Source organism: Haemorhous mexicanus, chromosome 27 (genome assembly GCF_027477595.1).
Source record: "Haemorhous mexicanus isolate bHaeMex1 chromosome 27, bHaeMex1.pri, whole genome shotgun sequence".
In the NCBI taxonomy this organism is placed as follows: domain Eukaryota; kingdom Metazoa; phylum Chordata; class Aves; order Passeriformes; family Fringillidae; genus Haemorhous; species Haemorhous mexicanus.
This window is the reverse complement of record NC_082367.1, coordinates 2,403,743-2,431,539: the sequence shown is the minus strand read 5'-3', so window position 1 is coordinate 2,431,539 and position 27,797 is coordinate 2,403,743. Positions and strand designations below refer to the sequence as shown.

The 27,797-nt window shown below is 48.7% G+C and overlaps 3 protein-coding genes across 6 annotated transcripts; 2 read left to right on the top strand and 1 right to left on the bottom strand.

The window, feature by feature from the left end:
• Positions 1 to 4,256: 4,256 nt before the first annotated feature.
• On the bottom strand, positions 4,257 to 5,079 carry ATP5IF1 (ATP synthase inhibitory factor subunit 1). Its single transcript, XM_059868450.1, has 3 exons — positions 4,923 to 5,079; positions 4,648 to 4,760; positions 4,257 to 4,533 (listed from the first exon to the last, which is right to left on the bottom strand). Exons 1-3 carry the CDS (start codon positions 5,016 to 5,018, stop codon positions 4,395 to 4,397), a joined length of 348 nt encoding a protein of 115 aa, XP_059724433.1. The 5' UTR covers positions 5,019 to 5,079; the 3' UTR covers positions 4,257 to 4,394.
• A 105-nt stretch (positions 5,080 to 5,184) lies between these two features.
• On the top strand, positions 5,185 to 15,623 carry DNAJC8 (DnaJ heat shock protein family (Hsp40) member C8). Its single transcript, XM_059868449.1, has 9 exons — positions 5,185 to 5,312; positions 6,186 to 6,287; positions 8,100 to 8,156; positions 9,718 to 9,784; positions 10,408 to 10,502; positions 11,353 to 11,424; positions 12,573 to 12,664; positions 13,610 to 13,685; positions 14,854 to 15,623. Exons 1-9 carry the CDS (start codon positions 5,250 to 5,252, stop codon positions 14,974 to 14,976), a joined length of 747 nt encoding a protein of 248 aa, XP_059724432.1. The 5' UTR covers positions 5,185 to 5,249; the 3' UTR covers positions 14,977 to 15,623.
• Positions 15,624 to 16,630: 1,007 nt separating this feature from the next.
• PTAFR (platelet activating factor receptor) lies at positions 16,631 to 27,797 on the top strand. 4 transcript variants are annotated; one of them, XM_059868446.1, is made up of 3 exons: positions 16,639 to 17,016; positions 21,243 to 21,430; positions 24,355 to 27,797. In XM_059868446.1, exon 3 carries the CDS (start codon positions 24,409 to 24,411, stop codon positions 25,474 to 25,476), a length of 1,068 nt encoding a protein of 355 aa, XP_059724429.1. In that variant the 5' UTR covers positions 16,639 to 17,016; positions 21,243 to 21,430; positions 24,355 to 24,408; the 3' UTR covers positions 25,477 to 27,797. The 4 variants fall into 4 exon arrangements, with proteins under 4 accessions (XP_059724430.1, XP_059724429.1, XP_059724431.1 ...); XM_059868447.1 differs by lacking the exon at positions 21,243 to 21,430 and having other exon boundaries at positions 16,631 to 17,016; XM_059868448.1 differs by lacking the exons at positions 16,639 to 17,016; positions 21,243 to 21,430 and adding an exon at positions 23,228 to 23,352.

Sequence of the window (27,797 nt, the reverse complement as noted above, 5' to 3'; positions counted from 1 at the left end):
TGAACCAGTCTGGTGATAGACATGCTGCTTCTCTTGTAGAATTGGCACTGCCTCAGTGACTTCCCTCTTGAGATTTGGCATTAGAGCCAGCTCTTCAGTGCTGGCTCTTGGGTCTACTGTGGTGTAGAGATGGAAGGAGGGGTAATCATTCATTGCCTTGTTCATCCCAGTTCACTGCAGTGGTTTTTCTGTGAGTTAAGAATGATAGGTTAAAGGAGTTCTTGCAATATTGAGATGAATTGAGGGAGCTGAGCATCTTTAGTGGTACTTAATAAATGTCCTGTAAAGCTCTTAAATTTTTTATAATATAGTATCTCGGAATGAATTATGAAGTATAATGACATATGTCCTGTCAGCTGGCAACTGAACATGATGAGGCTAATAAGCAAAATGCATATTGAGAACAATTTCCAGAATATCTCTAGCAACTCCCACCCTAGATTCTGTGTGCTTTGCAGTGCTTTGGTTTTTTGGTCTCTTGTTACACCCTACAGCCTCAGCCCAAAATGATCTGACGCTTCTAGCCAGGAACAAGCTATATAGCCTGCAGGTATTTGGGTTAGTGCCAGACAGCAAGCAGTGCCTGAGAGGAGGCCCTAGATGCTCTGAGATGATGAAATTTAAATTTTTGCTGGATTTCTCTATTTTAATTTTTGCCAGAAAATCCCAGAATGAGACTAGTTAGAGCTCTCTGTGATTAGAGCTGAACAGGTACATGTGAGATCTGCTTTAGTCCTGGGCCAAGACAAAACAAAAATCATCTTGGAACCAAGGAGATTAATCTCAGCGGCTGAGAGCTGGGAGGGCAGGACAGTCCCCCTGCCTCTGGCAAAGAGGCTGCTCTGCTCTGCTCCTTTAGCACCTGTGAGGGAACAGAGCAAAGGAAGTGAAGGGATCCAGGTTTTCCACAGCTTTTAAATAGCTCTGCATATTTACTCCTCAACCTGTTGACGTTTTCCTGTGTTCAGTGGCCAGAGGTTGCTGAGGCTCAGGGTGTTCCCATCAGTCTGTCACTTCTCTTCCACACTGGACTGAAATTCCTGTGTGTTCCACATCAGCAGCAAGATGACAGAGTTGAATCTGCTGTAATTTGTAGGTGAGCTGTTAACTTACCTATGGAATATGACATTTCCTGATGCTCTAGACTTCTTATCCTGACCAATCATTAGTGCAGCATATTATGGATAATATGTTACAGATGTGCCCACCTCCAGTAAATATCTTGTTCTGTGGAGCCCTGTGTGCAGCTCTAGCTTGTCTGCTAAATCCCAGGCTTTCAGAGAGAGGCCTGTCTTAAAAATCTTCAAGCTTTATTTATCAGCAAGGAACTTTGTGAGCACCGCCAGTGCGTTCCACCACCTCTACAGCAGGGAAATCCTCAGGAAAATGTCTGCCTGCAGAGGCCATGCTACTGTTATTACCCTGTGCACGTGTTTATTTTGCTTCACACACAGCCAGTGTATTTGATTTTTAGGAAAACACACACATGTGCTTTGTCTTTGTCTTGCCTCTTTCCCTTTATCTGCTCTGGAGTGGGGAGGTTAAGTGTGACAAAAGGACCCAAAGAGACCAGACTGGGCTATCTGGGTGCCTTGCACTAAAACCAGCTTGCTAAAGATCCTGGATCTCACTTTCCTTTCTTTTCATTTTTTTCCCCACCCCTGAGCTAAGGATTCTTAGCAATTTCCAACACATTTGTGTAGGATGCAGCACAAACCAAGCAACTTGGGAAATCAGCAAAAATCACCAGCTCAGTTTAGCTGAAAACAAATTGCACTTTTCTTGCTCCTGCAGTGGCCAAGCAGTGTTGGGCTGTGATCTTTAGGAGCACAGTACAGAGGATCTGGTGTTAAGGAAGGATAAAAGCATCTCATTGAGACATAAAGGCTGCTCCAACAAGTGAAACTTGTGTGCTGTAGGTGGCTATGGGAAGTCAGGGTGTTGTGAACAGGATCAGTCCAACCCTGTAGAACTAGCAAATAACCAAGATGCACTAGTCCTGGCAGAGAAGAGAAGAATCCCTTCCTTTGTGTACCCCTGTGCCTGTGGGACAAAGCAGGGGACAAGTCATGCCATCAGCCATCCCAGTGATTGAGGAAACCCAGAACAATTAGTCCCTTTATGACCTGTGAGCTGAGTTCAGCACTATCCTTGCAGCCTTACCAGTTTCAAACATCAGCTTTGGCTTTGATTGCTCTCAAGCAGAATCGCCTGGAAGCAGATGGCAGAAGTTTGCAGCTTTCTAAAAGACAACTAAGCCCTGTCTTCCAGGTTGTATGCACTGAGGGGGGATCCTGGAAGGGTGTCTAGACATCTTGTGCCTTTTTACTCCCCAGCTATCACCCAGGTCCGAGGTACAATCTTGTTTTACTCCCCAGCATTCCTGCTCTGGAATCCTGCAGCAAACAGTCTGTAGCTGGCATCTCTCCACCCACAGGCCCTGGAAGTGGTGAGTGAACCCAAACTGCTTGCTGCAAGTCATTGCAATGTTCGTGTCATTTGCTGGTGGCCAAGAAAGCTCTGTGGTGGAGCAAAGCAATGACTTGCACACTGCAGCCCTGAGGGCCTTCAGAGAGTTTGTAACACTTCTCTCTGGGGCACAGTAGATCACAAAGGTCCAAATCACTGCCTTCCCTTCTCACAGCAAATCCTCTCCCTTACAGGTGCTTGGGCAGAGGCTCTGTGGCTGAGCTTACATGGCACAGTTAATGCACCAAAATGCAGAATTAAACCCAGAGATGTGAATTTAAACCCTCATCTGTTCCCTTCTGAAAAGAGAGTTGTTCTAATATTTATGTCAGCTCTCCACAGTCCACTGAAGCTTCTCACTAGTGACTCTGCAGCTTTTGGGGAAGCCAACTCCAGCTGACAGATACAATAGGAAAAACATTCTGAAAAAGGTAAAAGAATGGATTTTTAAATAGTTATAACCCAAACCCAATCATATGTTGCTTTTCATGACTCAGTTCATCTCACCAGGTTCAGAGAGGTGGGGAAGGTGCCCATAATTTGTTAATTAACCCAACTAAAAGGAACAAAGCCCACAGGGAAGCTCTGTGCACAGCCTTGGCAGAACTCACCACACCACCATCTCTCACATCTGAGCACAGCCAGGCAAGGACACTCCAGGGCTGATCACATGGGTGACATCTTCATTGAAGGGCACAGAATGACAGGAGTGTCACTTACTCTGCAGACAAGATGTGCCACTACCTGCAATATTCACCAAGTGAGGGCAGCCCAAAGGGAGGAGCTGGCTGGGGATGTTGCAGGGAACACAGCAGAAACTGGGACACCTTCAGCCAGCCAGTCACACCCTTGGAAACTGATTTCAACATCAAAGGCATCATTTGTCTCCTGCACTTTCAGACAGGGCAGTTCCAGGCGGGGACCCACCCAGTTCAATGTCACTGCCACCCTTCACTGGCTGTAAGACAGGCAGCTTTCACCAGTGCTGCACGGGAAGCCTGTTTGGGCAGATTCAGACATGACAGGTATGACAGAACAACTCTTTTCTTACCTGCCTGTTGATACAGAATGTCCCCTTCTTGTCAGTGCTTACTGCAGTAAGGCCACACTGTTTCAGGTCACTTACTGTGTATTTGATGATGAGCTTCCTACATTAAAATGTCAAAATTGATTGAAACTGCATAAAATTAGTTTTAATTCATCCTTCTTTGGAAAGAGACTTAGATAAGGAACAGAGAAGTTGAGACAGTAAAAAAAAAAAACCCTAATTTACTGGGCAGTTGTGGAAAAGAACATTCACATGAAGTCAGGATCTCTGCAGTCTTGCTCCAGGAACTAGAACCACCACAAGTGACACCAGGATAACTTTGAAAACTATTTTTCTCTCTCAGTTTATGAATACTATTTTCCTCTCTCAGTTTATGGTGCTAAACACTAAGTGCAACAAGTGAACTTTGTGGTTTTTTTTTGTCATCTGCTACCTCAGTGGAGACAACACCCCCACTAGGACACAAAGACAGTTTACTTGAAACAAAGTTACTTCTCTGAGAATGGATTGCTACACAGGTACCATTTCCTCCCAACTCTTCTTGCATCTTTAACTTTAAAGTTATCCCACTAGGCACAAATGGTCATTTCTTTCATACAAATATTAAAAAAAAAAGCTCAGATCTGTACAGGGCTGCCTACTCAAGAGTGCAGCTTTACTTTGGAAGAAAATGAAGCTTAAAACCACATAGTGAGGTTGGTTGGTTTTGTTTTCATTGAACAGTTACTGAGCAAGAAAGTGAGACTGAGTAGTTTATTTGATGTTGTTGCAGACCATAATTGTATGGATTTGGATTATGTTGACCAAAAAATACAGTCTTCACGCTGGTTTACACCATGATCAGTATTGGCCATGCACATTCAACAACAGCACCAGCTTAGTCATCTTTAAGCTGCTTGATCTTATGCTTATGGCGCTCGATTTCTTTCTGCAGACGCTCAATCTCTTTCTGGTGGTGGTGGATCTCTTCCTCGTGGTGCTTCCGTAAGGCAGAGAGCTGCTCCCGCTCCTTTTCCCTGCAAGAGAGGACGGCAGGACGTGCAGCCCGGCAGCCGAGCGGCGCGGGAGGGGCGGGCCGGGCCCTGCCCCGGGCCCGCGGGGAGCGGCTCCGCAGGCCCGGGCCCGCTCACCTGAAGTACCGCTCCTCCTCCGCCGCCTGCTTCTTCCCGAAGGCGCCGCCGGCCTCGCGGATGGAACCGCCGCCGCCGCCGCCCTTCCCAGCGCCTTTCCCCAGCTCGCCCAGCTGCGGGAGAGACGGCGGTGAGCGCGGGAGGACAGACGGACAGGCACAGCGACAGAATGACGGAGGGACAAAGGGACAGACCGACGGGCAGACGGACGGAGGGGCAAAGGGACAGAGGGACGGGCAGCCGGAGGGGAGAAGGGGCTCTGTCGGAACACCCACCTGGTCGGCGCCCGATCCCGAGCTCCAGCGCTGCTGCTGCGCCAGCAGAGCCCCGCGCAGGCCGCCCCGCGCCGCCACCGCCGCCACGGCCGCCATAGCCGCCTGCCCTTGGAGCGCCGGACGGGCCGCCGGGCGGGCCCGCCCAGCCGCGCCTGCGCAGCCGCGGCCCCGCCCTCCTCCCGCCCCACAGCCCGCCGGGGGCGGGGCGGCCTCTATGACGTCACAAGGCGGGGCCCAAGCCCGCGCGCGCCGTGCGGGGGCGGGGCCGGTCGCTGCGGCGCGCGCCGCGGTCACGTGTGGTGAAGGCGCGGTCACGTGTCGGTGGCGATGGCGGCGGCGGGGCCCGGCGCGGGCGCGGCCGAGGACGCGTTCCTGACCTTCTACAATGAGGTACCGCCCGCCCCGGGACCTGCGCGCCGTGCGGAGCCGGGCCGTGCCGGGGTCGGGGGCCGCCGGCGGGCGGGACGGGCCGAGCCGCTGTGGGGGCGGGCGAGCGGCGGGTGCCGGTGGGCTGGTGCTCGGTCCGGCCCTCCCACAGCCCCGGTGCCGGCCGGGGCCGGGAGCCGCGTTCGGCCCTCGGTGCGCCGGGCTGAGCCCCGCGGGAGCCGCGCGCTCGCCGTCCCTGCGCGCAGGGCCCCGCTCGGCCTCGCTGTGGGCGAAGTGTCACCGGGCAGGGCCTGGGCCCCCTCCCTCCGCCCGCCCGGTGCTCCGGGCACGGCCTGAACGTGCTCCCTGGGGCCCGGCCGGTTCGCTGCGTGCATGGTTGTGTAAATAAAGGTGAACGTTAAATATAAATGTGTGGTTTGGTTCGGTATCGTGCTGTGAAGGGTAAAAACTGAACTAAATAACCTGTGGTTATTCAAAGCGGGCGTGTGTGTTTGCATCAGTGTCACTTAACGTGTTTAAAGGGCTGCACTGCCAACAACGGGTTAAATGTAATAACGCCCTGGTTTCCAAGGAATCACAGAACTGCTGGAGGTGCATGGGGAGGAGGGAAGCTGTGGAGAAGGCCATAGAAGGAACAAACAGAACTGTTGTGCAGAACGTTTTATAGATAAAATGTGATGTTGAAAATACTGTTGGGCTGTAGGAAATGCTAAAAAATATGTGCTGCTAGTGCCTGAGAAAATAACTAGAGGCTTGGGGTAAGCAAGGGGCATTGTGAATTGTAGTACAGGACAAGGATGACTGTATACTAACAGCATGAATAAACAGGTAAGGGTGTTGTGATGGTCGGTTGATACAGGTCTCTCTGTTCTTCAGGTAAAACAAATTGAAAAACGAGATTCTGTTTTAACATCAAAAAACCAAATTGACCGGCTGACCCGACCTGGATCTTCATATTTCAACTTGAACCCTTTTGAGGTTAGTTTGAACATTTTGAATTGATGTATAAGCTTTCTGATTCCTGAGTATTTATTCCAGTAAAAGACAACATAAGGAAAGAAGAAATTTCTCTGGGTACAGATTAGTGTGCAGAAGGTTTGCAGAGGACAACAGGATGGTGTTTATGTGCTTATTGTCTTTCTCAGTGATTGATGGCAGGACAAACTGCATGTTGTCACATTTCCCTCATACAAAGCACTGGAAGATTTGGCTGGGTACTTTCTGAACAGGAAGGTAGTAGCTGGAGGTGGCAGCTTGGCAGGTTCTGGTCATAGCTCTCTGAATTCAGCATTTGTAGTTGTGTGTTTTATTTTGGGTGTTCATCCCACTGAACTTGGATAGAGTAAGAAAAGGTCCCTCAGTGGTCACACCAGTGAGTAGTCTCTGAGGAACCATGGGGTAATGGATAATCCCCTTGCACTTTATAGGGTTTAATTCTAGTTGCAGTCAGTTATTAAGTCTTAATAAGTAGGAAACCTGAGGAAGGCAGTAAATAAACAATATTGTATTCATCTGGAGTTGGCTTTCCCTGGGTGTGTTCCTTCCTGGTGTCATCTTCACTGCCTTTTTCAAGCCTCAGGTGCTTTTGTGGTCCCAGTTCAGGGCTAGCCAGCCAGATGAGTCAGCAGATTCACTTTGACAATGTTCAGTTGTGTATAGGTCTTAGTACTTAAAGAGTAAAGTAAGAAAGCTGTTTCAGAGCAGACTGTAGCTTTCCTGAGGGAGAGTGGTTTTTATTTACAGATTCTTAGAATCAGAACAGCATCTGCTCACTTGTTGCTTAAATCTTATGTTCAGTAAATTGAATTCAGTAAATTGCTTAAATCTTATGTTCAGTAAAATGCTCACAAAAGTTTCTCAACTCTGCCACACCTGTAAAGATCAGTAAACAAGTGGTGTCACTCATAGAAACCAAACAGTAAAACTCTATTGTCTTTTTCAAAATGATAAAATTAATAATTTTTTATAAATAAATGTGTTTCCTGTCCAACATTCTGAGTGGCCTGGCATTGTCCCCAAGCCACCACATGCTTTTGTTTCTGTCAGACTGAGCATTGCTGCAGGACTGGTTGAAGGCTCATACCAGTTTATAGATCATAGCTGTCTACACAAGACCTTGGCATAGCCAGAGGAATCTAGCACTGCTAAAAGCAGTGTCACAAATGTCAAAAAGATTGTGAAATATTTATCTTTTACTGGGTGAATATTCATGTCGTTGTGGGCTGAGCTTTCTGGTGTGTGTGTGTGAGTGCCAGTTAACCAAGTGGTACAGAACCATAGAATGTGCTGGGTTGAAAGACACCCATCAGGATCATTGGGTTCAACCCCTGTCCCTGCCCAGACACCCCAACAACCCCACCCGGGGCTGGAAGGACCCACAGGATCATCCAGTCCAACCCCTGTCCCTGCCCAGACCCCCCAACAACCCCACCCTGGGCATCCCTGGGAGTGGTGTTCAAACACTCCTGGAGCTCTGGCAGCCTCGGGGCAGTGCCCATTCCCTGGGGAGCCTGGGCAGTGCCAGCACCCTCTGGGGGAAGAACCTTGCCCTGATCTCCAACTTCAACCTCCCCTGACTCAGTTTCATGCAGTTTCCTCATGTCCTGTCCCTGGCCATGAGAGTGAAGAGCTGCCCTTTGGAAGGATGTTTGGGTGTAATGAGTTCTTTCCTCAGGCTGAACAAACCAAGTGACTTCAGCCACTCCTCATCAGAGTGTTAGAGCTTGCTGACAGGAACCTGGAACATGGAGAGCAGCATCAAACTTGCTCTGCTTTCATGATCTCTTTTAGGTGCTGCAGATGGATCCTGAAGCCACAGATGAAGAGATAAAGAAAAGATTCCGACAGGTACTCAGCTTTTGCACTCAGAGTTCATGGAGGGGAAGTAGAAGTGCTGTAGAGATTGTGCAGCTGGGTATGGGCACAAGAAAAATGGTAGTAAAGCTGTATCTGGGTAGAGGGGTGTCTATTTTTGGCAGAAATGCATAAAGCAGTGCTTGTATCAACACGAGGAGAGCTGCAGCAGTGTCCCTGGTCCAAGCATGGTAGGCTGCTTTGCCTGTGCCATGTGTGATTGCCAGCTAATGTAGCCATGTATGATCAGCCTCTTGAGCTTGAGGTCAAAAGGAAGATCAAAAGGTATTTTTATCAAATATATGGACTTGGATCCAGATTTTCTCTAAGGTTTCTTTAAGAATTTCCATGGTCATTTTTAGTGGCTTGGTTACCTGGGAAAGAGGCAGCCCTGCTTACTGGAGGTCTGCAACACAGGAAACATCACCCCAGCCTGCCTCTGCTGACAGAGCTGCAGGAAAGTTTTCAGTTTAATCAGTGCCTACAGCAAAGAAACAGTGTTGGGAGGGCTGCAGCCTCCACCTGCATTGATGGTGTGAGTGTCTTTAGATAGGGAGATGCTGGGGGGCAGAGGAACAGGCTGTGGGCTCCTCCTGTGTGTGGGAAGTGACAGTGGTGACTTTTTGGTCTGTTGTTGGCTTCTCACTTCTGCACTAAAGTATGACATTCTCAGCTTTGGGCTGGCAAAACAGTACAGGGACATGTTTTGAGTTCAGGGTAATGAAATGAAAAATGTGCATGGAATTGTGTATTGAAGAAATCAAACACCCAAGTGCAGAATGTGGAACAGTCAACAAAGGGGAAACAAGGCACTGGCTGAAGTAAATCTGTTCAGATCTGAAGGCAAACCTTTTCCTGGGAGCTACAAACTGGCAGCTGTACAGTTCCAAAAGTAGTTATTTTGTATTCTTCAACACTAAAGCAGTTTCAGTTGCTGCTTTGTACAGCAATGGCAAAAAAAAAAAGGGTCTATATAAAAAAAAAAAAAAAAAGAAGCCGTATGGAAAGTTTTAAATAGCTTTCTGAAAGAGGAATGTGGAGGATGTGGTTTCCAGCCCAGTTAAAGTTCCCCTCAGGATGGTGTGATCTATCTCCTGTCTGCCAGGTAGAGCACAGGCAGGACTTTTCTTAACTTTCTGTAAAGCAGCCTAAGGAAAAATGACCCCTCTTAAACAGTTTGGTATTTGGACAGCCTTGGGCATGCTGGAGAACTTCTTGAGAGACTTTGGTTGAGGATGATCTTTTTATGTTTGTTTCTTGTCAAGACCAAGGATACAAATCTTTGATGACCAAGGGGTTTATATCAGCTGAGGGGTGTTAAATTGTTCCTCTCATCACAAGCTGCAGTTTTTCTTGGACAGCCTGTTTGTTACAAGGATTGTTTGTTCTGTCAGCTGGTACTGGCACACACTTCTGCATGGTGTCAGCTGGTTTGTCCATGTACAAATGAATGTGATCTCTTTGGATTCTTTCTGTTTCCCTTCTCTCAAAAAAATCTATGAAATACTCTTCATCTTTTACCATGCTCTTGATAGCAATATCCCTTTTCTTGCAGCTCTCAATATTGGTGCACCCAGACAAAAACCAGGATGATGCAGATAGAGCCCAGAAAGCATTTGAAGGTAACACTCTTTCTCTGCCTGCTCTGGGTTAGTAGTGTCAGCTTTTCTGGTGCTGAAAATTCATTAGGGTGGAGGGGACAGAAGGGTTGCTGCAGAGGTGCTTTAGCTGTGGCAGCAGCAGCTGTGTGAGGTGGTGGCATTTCAGCAGGTGGCACTAGGTGGCAACAATGGCATTGTCATGTCACCACAGGGACAGACATCTTCATGGGGGTGTGGGGTTGTTCAAGAAAAACTGTTTAATCTGTGCATTAGGTTTTACTCAAAGACCATAGGCCAGAAGTAGAGTGATGGTTTTAGGTGTGTGCTGTGCAGGCAGGTAATCACAGTAAGGTGTTCATGCCCATAACTACAGCTGGGGGCAATGATGCTTTCACCTGCTCCCTCCAGAAGGTATCAGACAGTTCCTGCCATTACTGTACCCCAAAACTCATTCAACTAATCATGGTATCACTTTCCCAGATGTATTTAATTTAAAAAAATTAAAAATCCCAAAACAGACTGCCAAACAAATGACCTCCACAAATTCTAGAAGCAAATTAGTAATGCCAACAAGTAGCAAGGCATCTTGTGATGCCTTGTGAACATGACTACTGGTGCTATTAATATTGGTGCTTTTTGTTTAGCTGTAGATAAAGCTTACAAGCTGCTGCTAGATCAGGAGCAAAAGAAGAGAGCCTTGGATGTGATACAGGCAGGAAAAGAATATGTGGAACACACTGTGAGTATTCTATGGGAACATCCAGAGTTGGGGGTGAGTGGTAATCAATCATTCATCTTTAGCTTTTTGCTACACTTGCTTCGTGCTTAGGTCACTAAGCTGAGCAAACCTTGTAATGGCACTGTGCAGGTGGGCTCCAAGCTCTTCACTGCAGAACACACCTGCTGTGTCCAGGACTGCTCTTGAGCTCAGTGCAAGATAATTCAGTGAAATTCAGTACTTGAAATAATCAGGTCAGACCACGTGATCTGACCTAAATATTTTTTTCCAAGTCTGTGAATGAATGATGCAGTTCAGATATGTGTAGGTGGAAGAGAATAGGTGGTGACAGCAGGAGACTGGGAAGTTTGGGGGATATTGACCTATAAGATAAGAAAAGGAGCTTGGATTGCTTTGGCCAAGAAGTTAGAGTGATGTGGGTAGATTGAAACACAGAAAGCTTGAGGAAGCAGATGATATGGGAGAGCTCAATACTCTTAACACAAGGAACACTTGATGTTCTGTTTGTTGTTAGTCACTTGAATATCATGAAGCAAAATACACCATCCAAACCAGCAGGAAGTTTATGTTGAATAAGAATATATTCTATATATATATATATATATATATATCAAGAAACTAAAAGGGATTGTGTTGGAGGAATAGTATCCAACACAGTATTTTTAATTACTGCAGTTCATGTGATAGTAATCTTGTGTGTGTTTGGGCCTAGGAGGGTTTGGTAAAACAAAACATCAGTCAAGAACAGAGTACTATCTATACATTGGAATAGAAATGCAGAACCACTTGGATAAAATATGTAAGCCCTATAAAATTTTTAAGGCTCTTATTTTTTGTTCTTAATCATTAGGTGAAAGAAAAAAAGAAGCAGCTGAAGAAGGATGGAAAACCTCCCACTGTAGAGGAGGATGATCCTGAAGTTGTAAGTCATACTATATTCAGAGAAACTGGAGAGTATAAAATGTGTTTTGAGGAATTAAGAATGAAAGCAAGTACAGAAGTGTTTATTAGACTTGCTAATGCTGTAAACCCTCACATTTACAGAAAAAAACAAATTCTGCTTAGGCACTGTAGAGTATCATGTGTCAGGTGATACCTGTGTATTGTGGAAAATACCTTCACTGTAGTGTAAAGAGTAAATATTTTGTGAGATTATATAGATCAAAACACCCTGTTCTTTTCTCAAAACAAGTTTTCATTGCTTGTGCATCATGCAGTCTTTTTTGAATTTCTTGTTGTCTTCTGACTGCTGGAACCATGGCATTCCTGCTGCTGGCAGAGGCACGTGTAGCACTCACTGCAGAGTGACTAAAATGAGCTTGTGACCTTTTAATCAGAGCAGTTTTGTCTCTTTCATTCATGTAGTACTGAGGGACAGATGTGCTGTTCTGCAGCAAACCACTGGATTAAAAAGGGCATGGCATAACTTAGTTCTTCTTACCTGGGTTCTAGTCTGGACAAGTCCAGCCATGAGAGGCTGTAACAAGGATAGGTGATCACCAAACATTGACTTCTTTGGTCTCATCACCCTGTTTTTTCCTGGCAAGGGATTTCTTCCTGTTGATATCACCACAGTAGCCCCATAACCATCCTACTTTTCATTTTTCAGAAGTCTGTTGCTCTTTAGTAATGAAGATTGGTTTAAGCATACTGATTTCCTACTGGGAAGCCAATGCTAGATTTTTACAACACATCAAGAAGATCTGCTGGAAAATTACTCTCTAAAACAGTGACCATTTTGCCTTCTTTTGTCAAATGTAACAATGCAAGACTTAACCCAAGAATAAGAGCGTTTGAAGTGAACAGTTCTGTTTAGGCACAGCTTCATGAATACAAATTAAAATGAGACTAATATGAGGTTAATATGCAGCTGCTTCCTGGTGGCAGGGCCAGAATTTAATCAGCAGTGGTTTGTACCTTTCTGTGTGCTGCTGCTATTGTCAGGGCAGGATAGGGGTTATGTGGGCACACCTGTGGTTTGCTTTCTTTTTAGCTTCATACATTTGTATGTAAAACAGACTTTAACTGTGTTCACAGGCATTATTTTAAGACTGGATTTGTGTTTTACAGTTCAAACAAGCTGTATACAAACAGACAATGAAGCTCTTTGCTGAACTGGAAATTAAAAGGAAAGAAAGAGAAGCAAAAGAAATGCATGAAAGGTATAAATGACATTCCACTTGTGCAGTTCAGGCTCTTCTTCCACCTCATGCTTCCTCAGAGCATAAGATATGGCATCAGAGAGTCTTAGAATAGTCTAAATTGGAATGAACCTCTAGAGATCATCTGGTCTGACCTCCTGCTAAAAGCAGGGTCTGGGATTAGATTAGCAAGGGTCCTGGATTCTGCCACATCTCTGGTAGCCTGTGGATTTGTAGAGCCCTATGCTTGAGAAAAGCACACAGGAAATTTGCCCTCCTGTGCTGAAGATGTCAATATATTTTATATGAATGTATTACCTTACGTGTACACATGGAGGTCAGCCACAACAGTGAAATGGTGACACAATTCTCCATGCAATTAGCTTGCAGAGGATTGATTTTTAATTTTATTTAAATGCCAGAAATACCCTGTGGTATGTGTGATCCTGAACTGTTTTAGGTGATTTGCTCACGTGCTCACTGGGAGTACACTTCCTGCAGCAGGGTTCTGTGCTGGTCAGTGAGGAGATGGCTGCAGGACATTGCTTTTGATGACAGGTGGAAAGTAGGGGGTTAAAAATTTAATTTGTATTTTGCGTGCTGAAGTGCTTATTAACTTCTCAGAATGTGTACCCTCAACAGTTTTAGAGACTTAGCACTAGAGTGGTGTCCAGCTTCTTGGATGAAGAAGTCCAGCTTGTTTTGCTGAACAAGAGAAGCCAACCCCTTAATTGTCAATTGTCAGCTTGCTATCAGTGGGGCCAAACCATCTTCTGTGCTCACTGCTCTTCCAAATTTGAAACCAAGCTGTATTTGCTGTGCTGTCTTAGGTGTGCATATTTATCTCTTCTGTAATCTGCCAGAAAATTAGAAGAGCTTTCCAAGATGATTTGAAAGTATTACCTTGCTTTCTAAAGTGGATGCTTGTGGGTTGTGGGTTCATAACTTTTGTGGCTTCCCTTCTAGGAAGCGGCAGAGGGAAGAGGAAATTGAAGCACAAGAGAAAGCCAAACGAGAACGAGAATGGCAGAAGAACTTTGAGGTATTCAGCACTTGAACTTACAGAGTAGGCCTCAGCAATTCTTGTCCATGTTGCAGGGAATGCCTCTAGAGAAATGAGAGACCTTTTGTATGCAAGTCTGTAAGATAATTTAATAGATCTGCACCAGCCTGGGGTTTGTTCCTGGGTGTGGAGAAGAGCCCATCAGCAGGGCTTTGGTATCACCTATGCAGAAACAGGTCTGGTAAATTGAGGTATACTAATTTTTCATCTCTGTCACAGTTCATTCTTATCTTTAGTTGTAAAATAGAATTGCTGCTTTGCCCAGGTCACTGGTGACCATGAAACCCTAATCTGGAAAGTGTTTGTGTGGACTGTTGTGTTACTTTCCAGTCTGGTTACCCCAGCATCCAGATCCCTGCTAGTGCTGGGCCCTCTCCCATCCTGCCAGGGGAAAGGAGGCAGGGAAGCAGACAGCTGCTCATCTGCAGCCCTGGTATTGCAGAGATGGGCCTGGGGTGGATGGATCACATGCTGTGAAGTGGATCATTCCTGGACTGTTCTGTCCTGCTGTGATACCTTCAGCCTGTAGAGATCATAGGTTGGCTTTGTGGGGAGATTTGGGGGTTTAGGGTACTTTTTTTGTGGGTTTTGTTTTTTTGATTTGGTTTCTGTTTTGGTTTTTTTCTCCTCAGGAGAGGTTTCTGCTGCTCAGCAGGTAGGGCAGGGAGAGGAGAGAAGTGCACCAGAGGCCTTTTTGTCTCATTGTGTCAATGTGATGAGACTTTGAGCAAGAAGCATGAGAGAAGGCAGCTGTACACTTCCTTCCTCTGTTCTTCCTGCAGCACCAGGAGAGGGAGGAGTTGAGGCACAGAAAGGACATGGCACATTCTGGGCTGACAGATTAGGAACATCCATTTGAGAGGTTTCTTGTTTCCTTTGAGGATTCTCTAGAGAGTAAGGACTGCCCAGCCCAATCTGGTGGCTTCTGAAACCAGAGTCCAGCACAGTGCTTCTACTGGTGTGTGTAAGCTCACTTGTAGTTCCAGTGCACTGTGCTGCTCTGGCTCTTCCAGTGTCTTTGTGTCCTGGCTGCCAGGGGCTGCATGCTGGATAAGGGGAAAGTGCCACTGATCTGAAACTGCTGTGTAGTACCTGTGCTTTGGCTATTGCCCTTGTTAACTCACCACTTCCTCCCTGTTATTCCCAGGAAAGTCGGGATGGTCGTGTGGACAGCTGGAGAAATTTCCAGGCAAATACAAAAGGGAAGAAAGAAAAGAAAAACAGGACCTTCCTGAGACCTCCCAAAGTAAAAATGGAGCAGCGTGAATGATCCTGGCAGCACTGCCCAAGTGCAGCTCCTCAGTCCCTTCTCTGCTTTTAAGGACTCATTGGCACCTAGAGTAAGATTTGCTTTTTAGTAGACTGTTTGTTTCCAGTACAATTAATTATCAGTCGAAGTATTTTTTGTACTCTGTCTGTTTGAAATAGGGCCAGAGAATGACCCCGGCCAGGGCCCCGCTCCACGTAGAACTCTTGGCTTAGGAGAGTCCCTGCCATTCCTGCTGTCCCGTGTGTCTGCTGCCCTGTAACTCAGTGTTTTGTACTTCACACAGACTGTGCTGTTTCACCACTTCTGTTTCTAGTTTGAGAGCTGAACAAAATATTGGAGATGCATCCAAACCCTTTCCAGGCACCATCTTTCTCAGCAAGTTCAGCTGGGGAAAGATCTGGACTGACTCTGGGAATATGCTTCCAGCACTGTGCAGTGCAGCTGGCCTGCAGTTAAGTCCTGCAGCTCCTCACTGCATTGGAAGGAACCTGCTCACAAAATCTGATTTCCAGACTAAAATCCCAGCTCTCAGGCTTAGACTTCTGTTAATCTCAGACCAGCTGGTCACTTCCTATAAAGGAAAATAACTTCTCTTGATTAATAGCTAAGCTGCAATGGTCTGTATGTAAAATAAATTTTTACCCAAATTACCGTTTTTTTCTTGGAATTATTAAAAAATGCAATAGCAAGAGTGTGAGTGGAGTGCTGTTGGTGCTGAGATGCTGCTGCTCTTCAGCATGAACCTGTTCTCCAGGCTCAGACTGTGGTGCCAGCTCTCTGCCTTTCCAGTTCTCCACATCCCTTTCAAGCTGCCCAAGCTGTTCCAAGTGCAGTGTCACCAGCCTGGAGGCAGAGGGGACATTAACTGTCCTCATTCTCTGGCTGTGCTTCTTCCAGATCCTGACTCCCTTAATCCCCAACCTGGATGGGAAAGGCTGTAGTTCAGCTTGGCTGTTGGGCTGGGAAGTTGGGATGTTTGCTGCAGCTCTGCAGTTGGGTGCCTGGGGAGCTCCAGGGCATGCAGCCAGCCAGTTCCTTCTGGCAGCAGTGCTTTGAGCACCAATGGGTTGTGACTCTTAAAAGCCTCACGGTTCCTTTCCTGCCAAAATAAGAGCCAATTCTTACCAGCAAGGAAACCCCAACAGCATTTCTTTGTTAAATAATCCATGGGGTGTAAAGGGAGCAGACAGAAAAACATGTGATTTCTTGTTGTAAGTGACTCAGGTGGATGTTGTGCCCATGACCTGAGCAATGGCAGTGCCACAGAATGTGTTGGGGGAACCCCCATGTGAAATCTGGGCACAGCAGTGCCAGTGGCTGCAGGAAGGAGTGGGTCCCCCCTGTCCCTGACCACCCTTCTCGGGTTGAAGGAGCACAAGGACCAAGGGGAGCTTATAGTACTGCAAAAGGGGTACAGGAATGAGCTGCCCCTGCCTGAAGTGTTTTCTGGCTGATGTTTTCTGATTTGGAGATTCCCAGAGCAGAGCAGTGCCCTTCCTGGTACTTTGCCTGATGAATCTCCACCCACCATGGAAGCCCTGGAACAAGTACTCACTGTGCTGCCTCCTGACCCCAGGACCTGGAAGGAAATGAGGAGCCCAGAGGACGGATCTGCTGAGGGTTCTGGGACCACCTCTGCACCCCTGGCCCAAGCAGGGAGTGCCCCTGACCTGGAGCTGCTCAGGGCTGGGCTACTCCATCTCTGGCCTGTGAGGCACCAGGTGCCACAGGAGTGTCACAAGCCCCTCACCAGCAGTGGAGCCTCAGCTGTGTCACATCTACTGCCTGCCCAAGGAAGGATCACAGGAACTGGTGTCAAGCTCCAGGGTGCAGCCAGGGCACGGCTAAGCAGGTCACAAGTGCCAAGAGGGAAGTGAGTCACTCACCTGGGAGCCAGCACCACGCCCTCTTTCCTGTCAGAGCCTCTTCCCAGGCAGGAGCACACACACGGTTCAGCCCTGCTGGTCTCTCCCCTTGCAGCACAGACCTGGTGGGCTGGGGTCTGTGACTGAGCTGGAGCAGGTGCTCTGTGACCCCAAGGTAAGATGCTCCTTTCCCTTTTGCTTGCTCTCCCAGGCCTCCCTCCACGAGCTCCTTCTGTGCCTGGGTAGCTCAGGACATGGGCTGGCTCAGCATCCCCTGTGGATCTCTGAGCCATGGCACCTCAGACAGTGCCAAGGGCTTCCGAGACATCTTCATCCTCCCGGCAGGGTGTGGGGAGACAGAGACACTCCTTGTTCTGTGTGCCCAGCAAGCAGGGCTGGGGTGATGAGGTGCACTGTGACAGCGTGAGTCAGGGAACTGCTGCTGCTGCCTTGGGGCTGTGGGAGGGGGCTGCTCTCACCCAGGTCCCATTCCACCCCCGAGTGACAACTACCCTGGCTTTGCTTGGATGCTGTGAAGCAAGGTGAGGAGCCCTGCCTGGACCTTACTCCTGTGAGGAAGAGGAGGCAGTGCTTGGAGCCTCTCAAGGAGGGCAGGCCCCTCATCCCACGTGTGCACAGTCCCTGCCCAGGCTGGGCAGGCAGATGGGGCAGAGGGCAGCAGCTGTGGCAGGATCACTGACCCAGCTGTGGCAGCTCAGGCAAGATGTGGCTTTTGCCTTGAGCAGAGCTGTGCCACCCTGGGCTGTAGCACACAGATGCTGACACGGTGGCCCATGAGCTCACCCCTCTGCCCCGTGCAGCAGGGCTGGGCTCAGGAACCACAAACAGCTGGAGGCTGCCCTGCTCCCTGCCTCACCCACTGCTGGGGAGGCTGCCCAGCTACCAGCAGGGACATTTCTCTGCCAGTCTGGGCAATCCCTGTGGCACAGCCAGCTGCAGAAGCCATGCCCTGCCTTAGCTGTCAGAGGGGACCCAGGGAGTGCCCCTGCCACTGCCCCAGGAGTGTCTTTGGCCCGTGGGTTGGTGTGTTTTCCTGCTGAGCAAGCCCAGCTCCAGGGCACATTCCTGCAGGGTTGGTAAGGAGGTGGGGACAGGCTGTGCTCAGCCTGCAACAAGCAAAAGAGAATTCTGCAATGTTCAGTGAGTAGTGGGAACTTGCAGAAAGTAACACTCAGCACCAGCTGAGCGTGTGCTGCAGCTCCAAAAGAATTTTTTGCTTTTTCAAAGACCCATCCTGGTACTCAAGAATGTGTCCTGGGGACTGGAACCAGCAGGGATCAAGCTCACCTGTGTGCCAGTGGCTGGTGCTGTCACAAGCTGCATGTTGGAGTTTCATCTTGTCCTTGTTTGCTGCTTGTTACTGACAGGCAGTCACAGACCCATCAGCTGAAATGCTGCTCCTCCATTTGCACTCCTTGGAGAGCTCTTCTCTGCCTACGCAGTGTAGCTTGCTCTTGGGAAGAAATCTCTGGATATTTGCTTATAAAACCAAGGGTTTCTGATCCCTCTGAAATTTACATGTGGTTATCCAAAGGGAGTATGTTGCTACCAGGCTACATCTAAGAAGGAAATGACCTCAAGGGCATGTGCCAGAGGCAGGTGGGGATTACAGGAGGCTCTGGGCACTGCCATGGCAGCATGAATGCTGCTGGGTGCCAGACCCCTGGGGAACAGCCACTGCTCACCAGTCAGCCTGTGTGGGGTTTTCCCCAGAGAGTGGAATTTGGGACAGCTGCTCTGGGATCCAGCACATACAACAATCTGAAGGACTACCAGTGCTCCTTAGCAGCATCTATGGGAATCAGAGTAAGAGAAGTTTATTTATTTTTTATTGGGTTGCAAGTTGGCTTGATGAAAGTAAAGGCATTTTCAAGATTGTTTTTTTTTCTCAACTCAGCCTTGCATAGCTGTCAGAGCTGTCAGCTGGTGTGTGCATTCCCTGGGCAGGAAGAACAGGAAATATTGTCAAGCACAGGGCAGCCAGACTGCCAGGAGTGCTGAACGAGCCCAGCCTCCACTGGCAAAATGCATCTTAATACTGGAGTGCTCAGCAATTGGCAGCAGGGCCAGGAGAGCAGGGAAAGAGGGTCCCCAGGTGGGAAGGGAGTAAAAGGGAGGAGCTGGCTGTGGGCACTGTGTGGGGGCAAAGGGACCTGCTGATGCAGAATGGCCATGCTGCAGGGCTGAGCAGAGGAAGGATGGAGACTTTTGAAGGTTCCTCCCCAGCCCAAAACCCCCAGGGCTTTCATTTCCTCTAAGAGCTGGGTTGTGGCAGGACAGTGAACCAAGATTTGTCAAGTGTTGCTACATCCCCTGGGAGCACTACCCTTGCCCCTGACATTGCTGGCTGCTCTTCCCGGAGACTTGGGCTGGCTGTCAGCCAACCTCTGTGGCAGGATCTTTGGTTTTAAGTTTAAACCCCCAGGAGCAGCCTAAAGGGCAGAGCTGGGGCTCTGTCTCATCCATGGAGGTCAGGTTCCTTCATCCTTACAACAGCTGATGGGAAGGGGAAAGGAGGGAGGATGTCTGGTGGCAGAGGGAAGGAGATGGCTGCAGCTTCCATCCCAGCACAGCCTTGGGGCATCACTGCAGGAGCCTCAGCTCATCCTCATGTGGCCTGACAGACAGAGCTTGGCTGTCCCTTGCTCCACATGCCAGCCCCCTGTGCAGCCCACCCTGCCAAGGCTCCCATCCCATGTGCTGCAGGAGATCCGGGGCTCCCTCACATTGCAGGGGTTCCACTCTGCCCAGGGAGCTTCCAAACACCTTGGCCACCCTGAGCTGTGGTACCAGCTGTGGTGTCCATGGACTTCTGGTTGTCTTGGAGCTCCCCGTGAGAGGGGTTCAGAGAGCAGGACATGGATTGTCCTGCAGTGTGCAGAGCCCTTGCACATCTCCAGCCTGGCTGGAGCTCCCCTGGGGATCCTGGGCCCTGCCTGGCACCTGGGTGCACACCTTCAGAGCTGTGCTGAAGTGCATGCCAGGTGTTTCCCTGTGTAGTGGCCCTGGCAAAGGCCACCTGCACCCTCTGGAGAAGAGCCAGGCAGTCCAGGCTTTGCCTGCTCCTGTCTGGAGACATCCAGGCATTGGCACAGACAGTGAGTGGGTTCTGGAATGGTGATGGCTGCCCAAAACCTTGTGACTCCTGAGGCCAGGTGAGCCAAAAGCCAGCACAGAGCAGCAGTGCTGCTGTCCCCCTTGGCCCCTCTGTCAGTACCCCATCTCCCTCACTGATGGGGAGATGGCCATAGCCCAGCTCAGAGCCAGGGCTCACCAGCCCAACAACAAAAGTGTGACTTGAAAGTGTCCCAGAGTCTGTGCCAGAAGTTTGGCTGGTGTCCTCAGTGGTGGGGCCCAGGGCACACAGCCCTCAGCCTGTCCCTGTGGCTCCCAGGACATGAAGCCACACCATGGGGGTCTGAGGTGCCCCCACAGCATGGGCACAGCCAGGACCTTCTATGGAATGTTTGCCACAGGGGACATTTCCTCAGAAGAGCCAGGAGAGCTTTTCCCAGAGGATCTCCAGTGCAGACTGGCCTCTTCTGCTGCTGCCTGGGCCCTGCCACTGCTCAGCAGCCTTGTGGCAGGCTCAGACACCCCTTTGTCCTGGTGAGGGACTCTGTGGCTCTGTTCCAGTGTTTTTCACAGTGACCCCAAGCACCAGACTCAGGGCTCTGGTTCCTGTAGGTGTCAGGTGAGAGGTTTTTCCTCTAAGCTCACATCTGTGCTGCATGCAGGTGTAAGAGCAGAGGCAGGCATGGAGGGCAGGTTAATCACCACCATGGGAGCTACAGCCTGGGATTTACAGCTTGGCTGGGACCTGTGGGCAGCTTTGCTCATCACTGGTGTCTCTGAGCACCCCACCATCACCATTACCATGCTGAGAGAGCTTCAGGCTGCCACAGGTAACAGTGGCCATCATGTGATGGTGTATGGGGCAGGTAACAATCTGCCCTGCTCTGGTGTCTCTGGTGAATATCCCTGAGATAAAGGGGGGCTTGGGATGGTGGAATTCCTGAATTAGTTCCAACACAAGTGTGAAGGAAAGAGTTAGGAAATGAACCTGTCCATATTTGAGTTTCCTGTCCCTTTCTTGGAAATTATTAAGTGGAAGCTCTTCTGCCACTCATCTGTTTGGGAGAAAGATGCTCAAAACCTTGTTTATTCCAAATCTAACTGGGGACACAGAGTGGATTCCTATTCTGCCTTTAGAGGAAAATCCCACTTTTGCCCTCTTTCAGGATCATCAGAAGCAGAGATACTCTAAGGAGAAAGCCTTAAGGACTTTCCAGACTTCTGCTGTGGCTAATTGCCTTTCCTCTACAGCTTATTTTATTTCTCATTTCCTTTAGCTGATGTCACACATTTCCTCTCCTCTAGTGACTCTGCAGTCATGTTACAGTTTCTCCCATTCTGGTGCCCTGTTCTAAAGAGCTGCCAGTGCAGAGACTGTCCAGCCCCAGGGCAGGGAAAATAACATCTGGGAGACAACCAAGCATCCTCAGTGAAACCCTCACTGCTGCTAAGGCTGAAGATGGACGTATTGTGCTGAATTTTTTTCAACTCTGGTAAGCAGAAAATATACTTATTAGTACTATTCCTCTTGGAATCTATTTTTGCTGATGGCAAAGCTTGCTTGCATCTGTAAGCCAGCAAATCCTGACTGGGAGGGCACAGCCCATGGCAGGATCTACAGATCAGGAGCAGGACTGGCAGGTGCCCTGACCCTGCTGCTTAATTCCACCTTCAGCCCTGCATCCAGTGCAGCTGATGGTACAAACCACCTGGAATTACTGGCTGGGGGACTGTGGACAAGGCACTGCCTTGGGCTGGGGTCTCAGGGGGTTTGGCCAGGCAGCACAGGCTGCTGCTGCAGCAGAGAACAGCACCCACAGCCCCCGGACCCTGCCCTGCTCGCCTCTGCTGGCACAGGCAGCACAAACAGGCTTCAGAGAAAGGGGAACTGCCTCAGCAGGACAGGCTGAGGAGAGCCCCCACAGAGCACTCCAGAGCTCAGGGCAGTCACAAATGTACAGAGACATCAGCCTGGGCTCCTCAGACTAGGAGGGAATTGGGCTTTGTATAAATTCTGTGGGGAATGGTGCTGTGGTCCCTTTACTGTGCTCTGTAGAACATCTCACCTGGCTCATGAGGAGGAAAGGACACCTCTCCTGAGATTCCAGGCTGGCACAGCACAGCCTCTAATGCAGAGATAGCTGAGCTCTACCAGGTGGTGCTGGGGCCAGGAGAAGGCACTGCCATCTCCCACAGACCACCTTTGCCAGAGATTTCAGCAGACTGGGAGCAGTCACAGAGCATGTTCTCACACTCACTCTCCATTTCAGAGCACAGCCTTGTGCCTCAAGCTTCTGTGGGACATGCATGGTCACTCTCCCTTCCACCCCATCTGCTAAATCTGCTGTGCAGTCTGCAGTCAGTAAAGTTCACCAGAGTTCCTGGGCAAGGTTTGGTGGCCACCCTGCCATTGTGCAGAACCAGAAATGGAGGTGTGGGTGGACAGTGCCCTGGGGAACTGTCTGAAGGGATTTTGTGAACAAGAGCTGTGCCCATGTATTGATGTAAGAACTTCTCCTCATGAATCCTGCTAGAGAGATGCATTACCTGTTTTTTATCCCCCCAACTCTTGGTACACTCAGGTCTGGTGCTACAGGAATAGATCACCTTTCATTGCAAAGATCCCAGCCCTAAGCACCAGAACTATTTGCTGTGTTGCAGATAGTCACAGCAGTGTGAATTTATGGCACATATTTGAAAAATAAGAAAAAAAAAAAAGGAGTTCTCTAATGATCTTAGGTAATTAGGACTTCTTGGGTTTTTATTCCTTATTCCAATGTCAGACTAGTGTACCAAACATTACACTCCCTGTGACGAAGCCCACCTGAATAATCTACTGCTCTTTGGAGGTCAGGGGGCTCTCAGGAGGGTGGCAGAGATCAAGGTGAATGAGGAGAAATACACGTGTCACCTGGGGCCAGCTCCCAGCTCTGCCAGGCTGCGTGTCCGTTCTGCTCAGACTCTGCCTGGCAGACTGAGCTGGAGGACCCTTGGAACTCAGCAGTGCCCAGCATGCAGCTGCCTGGGAAGGTCCAAAATCTTGTCATTGTTGTGTCCTTAGGGGATCTGGGAGGGGTGAGGAAGGACAGCACCCTCAGGAAGTTGAGGATGAGTGCTGCCTTCCTCTCCTAACGGCTGGAGAGCAGCACGGAGGGTTGCAATTCTGCAGAAAAAGGGAGAGCAAGCTCCAGCTCCAGCTGACTTCCCCATTTGCAGAGGAAAATTGCAAACGTGTGAATGTGTAAATGAGGAACAGCCCAAGGGCACCCCGGGGGGGACCCAGCCCACAGAGGATGGGATGGGGGTTCCTGGCACTGCCTGCTGCTGGGGAGGATCCAGAACGTTTTGAGGCAGGAGGGCACCTGCTCAGGAGCAGCAAGTGAGGAAAGTGATCCTGCCCCTCTACTCAGCCCAGGTGAGGCCACATCTGGAGTGCAGTGGCCACTTCTGGGCTCCTCAGTCTATAATTAGACATGGAGCTCCTGGAGTGGGTCCAGTAGAGGCTGCAAAGATGATGAAGGGACTGCAGCATCTCTCTGGTGAGGAAAGGCTGAGGGTGCTGGGGCTGTTCAGCCTTGAGAAGAGACATCTGAGAGGGGACCTCATCCCTGTGTCTGCAGGGAGGGGTCAGGGGGACAGGGCCAGACTCTTTTCAGTGGTGCCCAGCAGCAGGACGTGGGCACCAGGCATAAACTGAAACACAGGAAGTCCCAACTGAATATGAGAAAAACTTCTTATCTGTGAAGGTGACAGAGCCCTGGAACAGGCTGCCCACAGGAGCTCTGGATTCTCCTTCCCTGGAGTTATTCAAACCCTGCCTGGATGCCCTCCTGCACAACCTGCTCAGGATAATCTGCCTCAGCAGGGGCTGGGCCAGGTGATCTCCTGAGGTCTTTTCCAACCCCAACTCTTCTGGGGTTCTGGGAGAGATTATTACCACATATTGTCTCACATCTGGAATTCTTTAAAATAACTGTAAAGAAGTTAAAAAGTATCAAGAACTATGGTGGGTGATAGGGGCATGGGGGAGGTGGCAGGGGAAGAAAGAAGAACCACATGCAGGGAGAGGATTAGTCATAGAAAACACGTCTGATTCTAGTAAAAGATTAAGAAGCTTGAGACAGGGAAGTGTAACAGATTACTTTTATCAGAGAACTTTCATGCAGGAAAGTATTTTAAGATTAGAGATGAGTAATCTGAGACCTCACTGCAGCAAGCAATGCTGGATGAAGACACAGAGGTTTGTATGCTGTGGAAATGGGATCAAAGAGAAGACCTAGGAGACAGGGCAAGTGTCTGGCTGGAACCAAGGCATCAGCAGAACTCCTATGGTCATAGACAACTGATAAAGAAAGGTGGGGTTTGGTTTAGCAGTGGTGCCAAACCAATGAGCTTGATTTCTGCTGTCTATTTTTAGGTAAGAAGAAAACTGTGTCAGGAAACTGAGCTTCAGACGTGGCCACTCAACACCATGATGTCTGGAAAAGGCAAAGGAGGTGCAGAAGGCAGTGCTGATTTCTACATTTCATGCCACATAGACTCTGAGTTTCGCTACAGCCTCTTCACTGTTTTCTACAGCATTATTTTCATTCTAGGCTTTGTGGCCAACTGCTATGTTCTCTGGATTTTCAGCCGTATTTACCCCACCAAGAAACTCAATGAAATCAAGATATTCATGGTGAACCTGACAGTAGCTGACTTGCTCTTCTTAATTACGATGCCAATGTGGATTGTTTACTACCACCACCATGGAGACTGGATCATGCCTAAGTTCCTCTGTAACGTGGCTGGCTGTTTTTTTTTTGTTAATACCTACACTTCTGTTGCCTTTCTGACGGTCATCACATACAACCGTTACCAAGCTGTGACTAATCCTATTAAAGCTGCTCAGCTGACCACCCAGAGAAGAGGTATCTACCTATCAGCAGCTATCTGGATCATAATAGTGGGCAGCTCTTTGTATTACCTTTTTGACAATAATACCAATCAGGAGGAGGTGGACTCCAGGAATTTCACGCGGTGCTTTGAGGGCTACGACACCACGGACAGTGTTTCAGCTGTTCTCGCCATTCACGTCCTCATCTGCATCCTCTTCTATGTCATTTTCCTTCTAATACTGGGTTGGAACATTGTCATTATCAGGACCCTGTTCTCCAAGTCTGAGCACCCACGGAAGAGCGCTCACGTCAAGCAAAGGGCCCTGTGGATGGTGTGCACAGTTCTGGCTGTGTTCATCATCAGCTTTGTGCCCCACCACATCGTGCACCTGCCCTGGACTCTGACTGTTCTGGAGCAGTGGAAGAAGGAGAACTGTCAGCTGCGCCAACAGCTCAACGATGCTCACCAGGTGACTTTGTGCCTCTTGAGCATGAACTGTGTGTTGGACCCGATCATCTACTGCTTCCTCACCAAGAAGTTTCAGAAGCACGTTTCAGAAAAACTGAAAAGCATGAAAGGGAGTCGCAAATGCTCCAGGCAAACAACTGATACAATGATTGAGGGCACCGTTCACCAAGAGGATGCTGTTGGGATCTGTTAGGGCCACTTGGTGTTTTCTGATTGCACATGGAGAGGTGGGAATTATTCACTCATCTTTTCTCAAGAAGAGGCACTGAGGGACACAACAGAGGACCAGGATTTTACATTTTCTTTTTGCCATTAGACAGAAGAATGGATGCTCTTTTCTTCTGTCACTTGCAAAGGGCAGAACTGGAACCTGCAGCAGTCTGGCAGCAAAGCTCATTCTGTCCAGGCTGGTGTTCTCATGGGCACTGAGAACCGCTCAGATGACTGCTTTAACATGAAAGAAGTGTGTCACTGAGCCTCTGCAGTGAGCAGCTAGAAGCTGAGTGTACCAAAATTACCCATTGTGTGAGTCCAGATAGCACCATCCTTGCTCCTCTGCCTGCCCAGCTCTCAATGGATCCAGTATCAGAGCTGTAAAGGACTTCTAAAAGACCGAGAAGAACAGATGGAGCTCTGAGTATCATCAGGTGGCTCTTCTAAGCAGCTTACACGGTCTGGTGAAGAGAGTCTGAGCTAACAAAGCTCTTGAGAGGCCATAAGAGACACAGTCCATGGAATTCCTCAAGTCCTGTCAGAGATCTGCACCTCTGATCCCTTCATCCCTTCTTAGCAGCTCACACGGTCTGCTGGGATCCAAACTTGACAGATGTCTGGGAGCAGGTATTATGAATCTTTGCTTCCAGATCTTGGGTCAGCAAAGTAGGGAAGGAAGGGAAGAGAAATTGGCAGTCCCTCAGCACATCTCCACCTCCCCCCTCCCTCCACTAGATCAGCATTATTGCCAAAAGGCACTATGGTCTGCCCTGGCTTCCTGTATGAAAGCAGAACCGGCCAGCCAGTGGCCTCATGCACTCAGTTTAGTAATTTCTGACTGACTGCAGACACCCAGTCTTGCTCAGGAGGCTCCAGATAACAGAGGGCTACTGTCAGCATGGGCATTATGATAAGGAAAATAAACCTAAAATGCTTCTGTATATTTGTACTTATTTATTTAATTTAGGATTATAGCCATTACATTATTTTTTCCTCCATCCTGTTGAAGCTGACCAGTTCTTGATCCATAGCAAGTGAAGTGTTAGGTCAGGACACTTGACAGAGAAATAATTCACACACTCCTTGCCCAGGGCTGGCTGCAGTCCACTGGGGCCCAGGGCCGAGTGGTTTTCCATGGGTGCTGAGTTCTGTTACCAGTCATGAGACACTTGGGGTTCCTTTTCTGACCCAAATTGCTCAATCTAGCACAGGAAATTGGGCAGGGAACTTACTAGTTTTCACAAGAGTTGTTGGTTCCCTAAATGTTCTAGTCTGTTGATGACAGGAACAGTGTATCTGACCTGTGACACCAATTACTCATGTGCAGGACAGCAGCCCTCCCACACCTGCCCAAGAACAGGAGAGAGAAGCTCAAGCCTTTTTAAAGACAGGACCAATATTTGTACTGCTTTGCCAGTGGAGATACAGGTCCTTCAGATGTATCCTCTGGAACTCCTCAGGCAGATTTTGTACTTATTTGTTCCAGTAAGAAAAAGAACTAGGATGTTTATTTTTCTAAGGCCATTTCAGGGCCAGCCCTGCACTCCAGGCCCAGTGCCAGAGGAAAGAGTCTGATCACAATAAGAGTGCATCTTCCTCCTAGTCCTGGGCTCTGCTCTAGTAATAGCCACCCAAAACAAACACTTGCCAGCGCCTCATGCTCCTCAGACACCTTCAAAGATGCACCCTGAATCTGCAGAGCCACAGCACACAGGAAGGGAGCAATTTCTGTAATTCAAAACCCAGAATCTGCCTCTGTTTCTGCACTGTTCTGTGAGCACGTTCTGGATGAGGAGCTCTCAGCTGGCAGAGGGAGGGACCTGCTTTCCCCCCTTGGCTCCCAGCAATAGTGGAGCTCTCATTTCACATACCCTAAAGCCCTGAGAGATGGAGTTTGGCAACTTTTGGAGGAAATTGAAAAGATTTTTACATGGAAAGCTGGCATGATCTTCCACTGATTCTTGGAAAGCTTGCAATAGTTTACAGTTCAGCTCTTTACCACGGGTACGTAACAGGCTTTATTCCACAGCAAGCACTGTGGGAACAGGGAACAAACATAAACTTGCATCTGAGGAAAAGGATAAACAGAGAGAAAAGCCCCAAGGCCACTTCAGGAGATGTTATGCTAATTAGTCAGTAAAAATGCATTTCTAAAATACAGGCTAAGCTGCTGCTTCTGTTCCTGGAAATACTTTGTTGTTCTTACTGCAATGTTGCATTACTCTGCTTTACCTTGCAATGAAATGGATCCTCAAAAGTTCTTTTAAATAAAGTGTGTTCTCCAAGTGTTTTGCCCTTTAA

Bases quoted from the DNA above. Each gene is read 5' to 3' on its own strand.
- ATP5IF1 (XM_059868450.1), bottom strand. From the start codon at position 5,018: ATGGCGGCCGTGGCGGCGGTGGCGGCGCGGGGCGGCCTGCGCGGGGCT. The intron at 4,761-4,922 runs GTGGGTGTTCCG...TCTCTCCCGCAG, and splicing joins CGGGATCGGGCGCCGACCAG to CTGGGCGAGCTGGGGAAAGG. The intron at 4,534-4,647 runs GTGAGCGGGCCC...CCTCTCTTGCAG, and splicing joins GAGGAGGAGCGGTACTTCAG to GGAAAAGGAGCGGGAGCAGC.
- DNAJC8 (XM_059868449.1), top strand. From the start codon at position 5,250: ATGGCGGCGGCGGGGCCCGGCGCGGGCGCGGCCGAGGACGCGTTCCTG. The intron at 11,425-12,572 runs GTAAGTCATACT...TGTGTTTTACAG, and splicing joins AGGAGGATGATCCTGAAGTT to TTCAAACAAGCTGTATACAA. The intron at 12,665-13,609 runs GTATAAATGACA...CTTCCCTTCTAG, and splicing joins GCAAAAGAAATGCATGAAAG to GAAGCGGCAGAGGGAAGAGG.
- PTAFR (XM_059868444.1), top strand. From the start codon at position 24,157: ATGCTGGATGAAGACACAGAG. The intron at 24,178-24,354 runs GTTTGTATGCTG...GTCTATTTTTAG, and splicing joins TGCTGGATGAAGACACAGAG to GTAAGAAGAAAACTGTGTCA.